Source organism: Cottoperca gobio, chromosome 9, assembly GCF_900634415.1.
Source record: "Cottoperca gobio chromosome 9, fCotGob3.1, whole genome shotgun sequence".
NCBI classification, from domain to species: domain Eukaryota; kingdom Metazoa; phylum Chordata; class Actinopteri; order Perciformes; family Bovichtidae; genus Cottoperca; species Cottoperca gobio.
The window spans coordinates 18,527,042-18,537,044 of record NC_041363.1 but is presented as its reverse complement, the minus strand read 5'-3'; the positions used below and the strand labels follow the sequence as shown (position 1 = coordinate 18,537,044).

The following is a 10,003-nucleotide window of genomic DNA, read 5'->3' as shown; positions in this document are numbered from 1 at the left end:
AGTGTGACAACCAGCGGAAGTAAACAACACAAACAGTGATCGCTTCAGCTGCATGGACGTGTTGAATTCATTAGCTGCAAGACGAGTAGTCGTAGTGCAGATAAAGCAACAATGTCTTCAGTGTCAGTATTTGAGAGAGTTTGTCAACGAGAGACTATCTGCTGCTGCTGAAGAAATATTCGGAGTTTTTGAAAAAACTATCTTCGAGTACGAAGAAGAGATCGATCGACAACGAAGACTGTTGGATGTTGTTTGGAAACCTGAAATACAGTTACTCAGCAGAGGTGTGTACAACCTGAATGGTCTTTAAAAAGTTAACAATGTAATACGACCTGTATATAATACTAATGCTTTAAACACAGGTTGTATGTTTCTGCTCAGAAGTCTGTTTTTCTCCCATCACAGTAGTATCTTATTCCTTCTGTTCTGTGTCCCTCCAGAGCTCCCACAGCAACATGTCTGTGAGCAGCAGGAGGTGCTCACTGACCAGCAGCTCTGTATTCAGGAGAGGAACTCCAGTCTGGACCAAGAGGACCCAGAGCCTCCACAGATTAAAGAGGAACAGGAGGAACTCTGCACCAGTCAGGAGGGAGAGCAGCTTGTACTAAAGCAGGAGACTGATGACTTTATGGTGACTCCTACTACTGAGCAAAGTGACCACAGTGAATATCAAACTCTGTACTTCAATCCTGATGACATTCTAAGTGCACCAGAGTCTGTAGGCAACGTACCAGTTATCATCTCTGTGGTATCAGAAGCACACAGTAACCAACAGCTTCTCTCTCACAACTCTCTTGAAGTTGAAAGTCAAGATCAAAAAGTCAGCAAACATGGAGACTCAGGATACGCAAGAAATGCAGAGCCAAAACAAAACAAAAGACATCACAAAAGCGGAAGTCACAGTAACAATGTAAACAACTTGTCGGAGATTCAACATCATACTCACACAAGTAAAACGATTTTCAAATGTGACACTTGTGGGAAAGATTTTAAGTATATGTCAATATTACGGAGACACCAGAGCATCCACACGGGTGAGAAGCCATTTTCTTGCAAAACTTGTGGAAAGAATTTCCGATACAGTAGTCGCTTGATAAACCACATGAGAATCCACACAGGTGAGAAACCATTTTCTTGCAAAACATGTGGAAAACATTTCCGATACAATGGTAACTTGATAGGTCACATGAGAATCCACACAGGTGAGAAGCCTTATGTTTGCAAGACCTGCGGGAAAAGCTTCATTGAGATGTCAACATTGAGAAGGCATATGAGAATCCACACGGGTGAGAAACCGTATATTTGTAAAGTATGTGGGAAAGATTTCAGACGTAGCGATGATTTGATGGTCCACATGAGAAGAGCCCACACTGATGAGAAGCCGTAACTTTGAATCGGAAAGTTATAAAGTTGTGCATACAGACAAGTAGTTTTCTATTTGAAACTAAAGTGGGGAGGCACATGAATGCAGCACTTGGGAGAAAAGTAAATCATTGTGTAACATTCAATGTAAAATAGAGGTCACATATCTTATTGTATTGAAGTTATATATGTTAGAAACATATTCTTAATAACGCCACAAAGTCAGGATTCAAATCAAATACAAGTCTTGATCAATATTCTTATAAGAAGAAGCCGAGTTTTATTTCATACAAAGGATGTAATAATGTAACGGTAGTTCTGCACAGTGAGTGAACTTCCTATAAATGTTTGACTTGTTAAATTAATATTCTTTAAAGATATATTTTTATAAACTACCTCGGTTATATGAGTGGATTGTGAACTCTGATGTTGAAGCTGAGAAACCCTCTACTGGTGGGGTCACTTATCTTGTCTTGTTGTTATCCTGCCAACCAGTCTTTTTATCTGCAGTATTAGTAATGTTAAATACAATATATTTCTTTATCTATTTTGTGATTTCCCCCCCCCCCCTGCATATATTGTTCTATTACTGGATATACGGTACTGTATTGTTTTGGGCTTTCCAGACATATTGTAGAGGATGTGCTACTTGGTGCTGTCAATGCATTTTATTAATAATAAAACAATTTTTAAATGCCAGTTATTCAGACTGATTGGATGAGTATCTTAACTACAAGCAATAACAACCCAATTGGTTGTAATACATACCATAATTGGTGCCTAAAGGAACGTGGGCAACACAATGGTGTTTCTTGATCTCATGTTATTCTAACATTAAGACTTTGTAATTCAATTAAAGTCAGGTACGAAGGTCAGGGATAGAAAAGAAGTATACAAACAGGACAATACATAATAAGAAACAGTGACCACAAAGCAGATACAGTCCGCAACTGTGAAATGGGGAAAATAGGATGAACATAAATATCAGAAAGACATGGAGCATGGCGTGAAAGGCAGAGGAGAAATGATTCAGGATTATCATCCACACACATGAAACAATCACACACACACAACTGGAACCAAAATCATTCACGCATTAAAATCACTCACATACACATGTGAAACGCTGAGTTCAGTAGTGTGTTACAGTTAAAAATGAAGGCCTTCTTGTCACATGAAGGAAAGGAAGACTAACAGGAATAGCATGATATTGCTTAATTTCAATGAAATAGTATGAAAGCATTTCACATGTGGATATGACTGCGTTTCATATCTGTGTGTGAGAGTGTTTCATATCTGTGTGTGTGAGTGTTTCATATGTGTGTGTGAGAGTGTTTCATATGTGTGTGTGAGAGTGTTTCATATGTGTGTGTGAGAGTGTTTCATATCTGTGTGTGAGAGTGTTTCATATGTGTATGTGAATGGTATTTCTGAATATTATCCTCATATAGATGGCTGTATAATGAATAATCTGAAATACGAGTTTGTAGTTGCAGTGCGTATGCTTGTTTAATTTATAATTAGGCAACAATGTCTTCAGTTCAGTATTTGAGAGAGTTTGTCAACGAGAGACTATCTGCTGCTGCTGAAGAAATATTCAGAGTTTTTGAAAAGACTATCGTCGAGTACGAAAAAGAGATCGATCGACAGCGAAGACTGTTGGATGTTGTTTGGAAAACCTGAAATAAAGTTACACAGGATAGGTGTGTTACTCTTAATAAAATTTTTTTTAGAGGAATTGAATTTATATATAATTAGAAATTGCTCAATGCTCGCATGTCTGCTTTTTATTCTTTACCATCACAGTAGTAACTTATTCTTTCTGTTCTGTGTCCCTCCAGAGCTCCCACAGCAACATGTCTGTGAGCAGCAGGAGGTGCTCACTGACCAGCAGCTCTGTATTCAGGAGAGGAACTCCAGTCTGGACCAAGAGGACCCAGAGCCTCCACAGATTAAAGAGGAACAGGAGGAACTCTGCACCAGTCAGGAGGGAGAGCAGCTTGTACTGAAGCAGGAGACTGATGACTTTATGGTGACTCCTACTACTGAGCAAAGTGACCACAGTGAAGATCAAACTCTGTACTTCAATCCTGTTGACACTCTAAATGCATCAGAGTCTGTAGGCAACGTACAATTTACAAGCTATATGGTATCAGAACAAAACAGTGACCAGCAGCTCCTCTCTCACAACTCTCATCAGAAAGATCCGAAAGTAGGCAAGCATGTAGACTCCGGCTCAAATAGAAATGCAGAGCCAAACTCACAGAACAGACATCACCAAAGCAACAGTCACATTAACAATGTACATAACCCTACCATGTCAAAGATTCACCATAATACTCAAACAGGTAAAACGTATTTCCAATGTGACACTTGTGGAAAAGCTTTTAAGTATCAGTCAAGCTTGATCCCGCACCTGAGAACTCACTCAGGTGAGAAGCCATACTCTTGCAACACCTGTGGGAAAAGATTCAGTCAGAAATCCTCATTGAAGACTCATGTAAGAATTCATACAGGGAAGAAATCACATACTTGCAATACATGTGGTAAAGATTTCAGACTGATTCGTGACTTGGCAGTCCACATGAGAATCCACACGGGTGAGAAGCCATTTAATTGCGTAATATGTGGGAAAGCTTTCAGACTCAGTGGTGACCTGACAGTTCATATGACTAATATACACTGGAGAGAGGCTGTAACTTTGCAAGATTTGCGGGACAATTGACTCGTATGTATTGGATTTGGCGAAGCATATAAGATACATGTACTGCATACACACATTTGCGCTTACATCCAGGTTTTTTAAACCAGGAAATCTCGTTAAAAATGGGCGATAGACTCCTTTGTTATTGCCAGTGGATGAGTATGCCTTTGTTATTTTTCTGATGTGTCAAGGTGCACTTGAAGCAGGGTTAGTAAACGGTAGAAGGCAGAGTTGGTGATTGTTGGAACAGTTGAATGACTAACAAAAACATGTTTAATGAGTTTTATTTTGTTTCTGTTACGTTTGAATAAAGTGTGTTTTACGACAAACAGGCAAGGTACAATGACTTTTCTGTTAATGGAGTCTGGTGGCTTTGTGCACAGGAGTGTTTTGTAGGTTAGGGTTAAGAACTCACATCATGGCAACTGAGCTATTGTTCTCGATTTCCCAGGATCCTCTCTGGGTGTGAAAGCCCTATATCACTCGCTGTGTCTGCATTTGGAAGAGGTCTAAACTTTGTCTGAAGAGTCAATGTACAGTAGCGATTGATTACTGTAGCCCGTGACACGTGACGTCACCAGGTCAACAAAACCTAAACTCAGTGATGTGATGGGACCTCCCCCCTCCGGCCTCTCCCCGTCAGTAGTGCGGCAGGAGACGGCTGGAAGCATGCCTCCGCAGCTCGCCACATTGAATGGCTTTCTGATCACTGGACTTTCTTTTTTTATCCGCACAGACGCGAGCACTTGCCCAAAGACTTCCAGTTAGCCAGCACTGCTAATCTTCTGTAACAAAGTTCAGTGCATGCCGTGGCTCTCCACAGCCAGCTAGACTTCATAAGAGGAACAGTTAACAAGAAGCTTAGTATCAAAAAGTATACATTAACTTTATACGGCTAAGCAAGCACAGAACTGTAGTACTGTTGTTTGTACATGTGTTGATGTGTTTTTATACTCTGAGCTGTATTGTGTGATGAGGTCATTGGTAACGTTAGGTGGCTTCACCAGTTGATGTGTCAAGTATTGTATACACTGACATTGTCAAATAGACATTACGATCTCACAATAATTCATGAATTGGCCTTTAAACATAGCAACACACACAGAGAGTGATTCAAAGCTTCCCCCTCATACATGTTCCTTTGTCTTCCACACGTGTTCGTGCACAGGCACGCAGAATACATAGAGACGCTCACAGGACCGCATACATTATTTTTATGAGACTACATTAACTCTTAACTACCTTGATGTCAATTGAGTCATACAAATGAATAATTTAGATTAAATATAATAATTAATTATTTTCAAAAATATCTTTTAATTCCTCCTGATAGCCACGTCATGCACCTACCTCATTGGGGTGCCAGTTATTATTTGTGTAACTACGCGTAGTCAATGCAACAAACAAAAAGGCAAACCTCAGACTCTGTCAGTTAAAAGACAGATTTGATGAAATAGACTTGAAATAGGACAAACTACTGCAACCTAACTCCTCAACTAATACATTGTTGAACTCTGTTCAGAGAGTGGGTGCACTCGATACAAGAATGGAGTCCCTGATGGGTGAAATGCACGACCAGGGAGAAGTCAGACTCTCAGGAAAATTGAGACGCTGAATTAGAGAAGAAACTGCACGGCACTGTTTATATTGATCAGCTCGAAAACCGACACGGTCGAATTAATTTGGGATTTGTCGAAATCATGCATTTATTACCAAACTCAGTTTACTTGCTTTTTCTTAGATTTGCACTGTACTTTTATACCTTGATTAATGTACTGTATGCATTGCTATGTTGAAAAGATTAATCACACACAGAGAGTTTCAAACCTTGACCCACTTTGTGAATGAAGCTAACTTCGTCGAGAATGTGACCAGATAAGATGTGTGTGAGGAAAGATACCATTTCCACTATCATAGAAGTTGTTGTTCTGAACTGTAGTAACCACTGAGCAGAGATGTACTGAACAACAGGTGGTCATAAAGAACTTGAGGGTTATGGGCAGATAACTGCACCCATTCTTACAACCGACACCAAATAAGGAAAACTCCCTGGCTCATCCTCTGAAGACTCCAAAGATGGAAATGTGCCAAGAGGCGTGGACACGCCTACCGCACCAACAAAGGCCATTGGACAATGGCCTACATCGACCAATAAGAAGAAGGGACATTCCTCTTATGCTAGAGTTTATATGCTAAATGTAAAAGCTCATTCGGGGCCTTTTGGTGAAACTGAGACAGTAAACTACTTAATTGTTGTCCGTGTAGCAGCGAAGCCAAATGGTCCTCATGAGTAGAACTTTATGTCTTGCTGCACCTTGATATGAATAAATGACTTGATATTAGTCCGTCTTTTTGCAGATATGTATATGTGACAGATCCTGAACAAGCCAGATAGAGAAGAAATGTCAATGATTACCTTTTTGCTTAAAACTCGAGGGAGACAAGACGGGTGTAACTTCAGAGTGCTGACAAACAAGTCTGTACAGCTGTGATTGAGGAAGTCCCCCTCTCAATAGGTAGACATCTATACATATATATTTATGTTTATGTTTATATATATATATATATATATATATATGTATACATACATACATTTTGAACAGTGTATGAAACTCCAACAGCACAATTAACATTGTGTATGTAAATACAAAGAAAAGAGATGTGAGACCTGATGTAGATTGTCATAACATTGCATTTCACTTTCTTTTCTTTCTCTCTCTCTCTCTCTCTCTCTCTCTCTCTCTCTCTCTCTCTCTCTCTCTCTCTCTCTCGCACGCACACACACACACACACACACACACACACACACACACACACACACACACACACACACACACACACACACACACACACTGATTAATATCTACAAAGTGAAATTCTAACTATGTTAGACAATTTACCAGCAGTAGTATTAGAGGAGACCTGAACAACATTTAGTTCTTATAATGGCGCAACCAAAAACAGATACATGAATCCACCAAATAAACTATGGACATTTATTTCTGTTAATGAACTGCAGAATATATAGACAACTTTAAATCTTAATACAATAGATTACACATTTTTCACACCCTCAAAATAGTTCTAGTCGAATAAATTACTCATTCATATCTAAGACAGCACTGTACAGGGTACAAGTAAAATGACCAAAATTATAACATTGGGTCATGCCATTGTTAATATATGTCCCCATAAACCAAATGTATTTCCTCATAGGTTATGGAGAATGATTAGGAAATATTTAATGAATAATGTATTTTTAAAATACATTATAAGACATTTAGATTGATTTATCCAAACCAATGTAACATGTAAGCAGTATTATAATTCTTCATAAGCTTTTACCCCAAAATATTTATATGACAGCTACAGTTACAATAGTTTTTTTGCCAGTTAATATGTTACTATATGGCAGCCGTGGAAAAAGTACTCAGATCTTTTACTCAAATAAAATGAGCAAGACCACAGTAAAAAACAACAACTCTGTTACACGTAAAAGTCTTACATTCAAAATCTTACTAAAGTAAAAAAGAATTAGCATCAACATTTACTTAAAGTACCAACTAAAGTAAAAGTATTCATTATTCAGAAAGGCCCTTTTAAGAATCATGTATAAACCTATTATATTGGACTATAATTATGGATGCATTTATGTGTAAGCATCACTTTATTGTTGCAGCTGGTAAAGTGGAGCTAATTTATATTACCTAATTAGCCAATGTGCATCAATGTGTAAAGTAACTAGTAACTAAAGTTATCAAATACATGTAGTGGAAGTACTCAAATAAAGTGAAAGTACCTCACATTTATACTGAAGTACTACATGAGTATCTATTTAATTACATCCCACAACTGCTGACAGGGGACATTCTGCATTATGATTAATTTAACGTTTCTTACGTGGGAACAAAAAACATGTCTCCCAGTTAAAAGTTGTATTTATCAATTAAGTACAACATCTCCTTGTAAAAATATAGAGAGGTAGATGTACATCCTTGCTACTGATATTAAAGACACCGTGTTTTGAATATAAAGCGATCACCTGTGGCGGAAAGAAAAGCTCCCGCACTTCCGCTGTCGGAACTTAATAGTGTGACATCCAGCGGAAGTAACTGCAACAAGCATTGGTTGAGTTAGCTGCGTGATCGTGTGCGGGTGATTATTTAATTTATCATTTAACAACAATGTCTTCAGTTGAGCATTTGAGAGAGTTCGTCAAACAGCGATTTTCTGCTGCTGCTGAAGAGATTGTTGGAGCCTTTGAGAAAACTATCGTCGTGTCCGATAAAGAGGTCGAGCGTCAGCGAAAACTGTTGGGTATGGTTTGGAAACCTAAAATTAAGTTACAGAGGACAGGTGTGTAAAATGTCAATTGTCTTTTGATATAAAACTAACAGAGAAGTAAGATTCATATAGTGTGCTAGTGGTTTAAATACAAAGTTGTTGTATGTTTCTGCTCAGAAGTCTGTTTTTCTACCATCACAGGTAGTAATCTTATTCCTTCTAGTTCTGTGTCCCTCCAGAGCTCCCACAGCAACATGTCTGTGAGCAGCAGGAGGTGCTCACTGACCAGCAGCTCTGTATTCAGGAGAGGAACTCCAGTCCGGACCAAGAGGACCCAGAGCCTCCACAGATTGAAGACGAACAGGAGGAACATAGTCAGGAGGGAGAGCAGCTTGTACTGAAAAAGTAGACTGATGACGTCATGATGACTACTACCAAGGAAAGTGACCACAGTGAAAGATCAGGCACTGAACTTGAATCCTGAATCCTGAAAAAGACCCTGTATTCTCTATAATCTTTATGGTATCGGAACAAAACCGTGACCAGCAGCTTCTCTCTCACCAGAAAGATCAGAAAGTAGGCTAGCATGTAGACTCAAATAGAAATGCAGAGCCAAAATCCCAGAACAGACATCACCAAAGCAACAGTAACAATGTAAACAACTCTAACCCAGATATTCAATGTAATACTTCCACAGGTAAAACGTCTTTAAAATGTGACGCATGTGGGAAAGCTTTTGAGTTTAAGTCACAATTGAATGCACACACGAGAACCCATACAGGCGAGAAGCCGTGTCTTCGCAAGACTTGCGTAAAAAGATTCTGTAGCGCTTCAATATTAAACAGGCATACGATAATCCACACTAGTGAGAAGCCATATATTTGCAAAACATGTGGATACAATAGTCAGTTAACAAGCCACGTGAGAATCCACACGGGTGAGAAACGGCATACTTGCATAACGTAGAAAACATTTTGGATGTAATGGTTACTTGTTCCACATGAGAAGAATCCACACAGGTGATAAACCGTACCGTTGCAAGACCTGCGGGAAAAGATTGTTTGGAGCCTATCGATGGAAAAGGCGTTTAAGAGTGCATAGAGACAAATAGTTTAGGCTTTTGCAATGGCTACATCTCTGTAATTGAATGTAAAATGTTTATGAATGAAGCATCTTGAGGGTTTTGCCAAATGTTCCCTTTTGGTTTAAATGTTAACAAGGAATTAAAATGTACCTCCAAGTATTTTTTTTTTATATTTTCATATAAAGACTCCTACAAATGTTTTCATGAAGTCAGATTTTATATTTGCGAGTTACTGACTTCACTGTTATATATTACTATGTAAGAAATCCAATTAAATGTGAACATAATTTCGTTTTGCTATTTGTGTACTCTATTTCATTTATGTGTCTGACAAACGGACTAACAACCACATTTTTGCTTGCTAGATGCCAAAACATAAACACACAAAACAAAAGCACCAGTCGATAATGTGTCCCTGCCACCCTGTACACAAGCCAATATAAAAGTTTCACCAGTTTGGTTCAAAGTTTGCATAGTCTTGCCCACTGACTGACAGACACGCATTACACTAGAGTATTAAAATACACAGTAAATATATCAACACTAGAAAAGAGAAATAGCTAAAGAAT

The 10,003-nt window shown here is 38.6% G+C and overlaps 2 protein-coding genes across 2 annotated transcripts; both read left to right on the top strand.

Annotated features, from left to right (window-relative positions):
- On the top strand, nt 1-2,045 carry LOC115014155 (zinc finger protein 664-like). The gene is made up of 2 exons (XM_029440838.1): nt 1-284; nt 441-2,045. Exons 1-2 carry the CDS (start codon nt 53-55, stop codon nt 1,385-1,387), a joined length of 1,179 nt encoding a protein of 392 aa, XP_029296698.1. The 5' UTR covers nt 1-52; the 3' UTR covers nt 1,388-2,045.
- Nucleotides 2,046-2,865: 820 nt separating this feature from the next.
- On the top strand, nt 2,866-4,398 carry LOC115014158 (zinc finger protein 90 homolog). The gene has a single exon (XM_029440840.1). The coding sequence runs from the start codon at nt 3,026-3,028 to the stop codon at nt 4,085-4,087; it is 1,062 nt and encodes a 353-aa protein (XP_029296700.1). The 5' UTR covers nt 2,866-3,025; the 3' UTR covers nt 4,088-4,398.
- Nucleotides 4,399-10,003: the final 5,605 nt, after the last annotated feature.

What these genes read in the sequence shown, in the direction of transcription:
- LOC115014155 (XM_029440838.1), top strand. Translation starts at nt 53, where the DNA reads ATGGACGTGTTGAATTCATTAGCTGCAAGACGAGTAGTCGTAGTGCAG. An exon ending in AATACAGTTACTCAGCAGAG is followed by an intron (nt 285 to 440) that starts GTGTGTACAACC and finishes GTGTCCCTCCAG; the next exon opens with AGCTCCCACAGCAACATGTC.
- LOC115014158 (XM_029440840.1), top strand. Translation starts at nt 3,026, where the DNA reads ATGTTGTTTGGAAAACCTGAAATAAAGTTACACAGGATAGGTGTGTTA.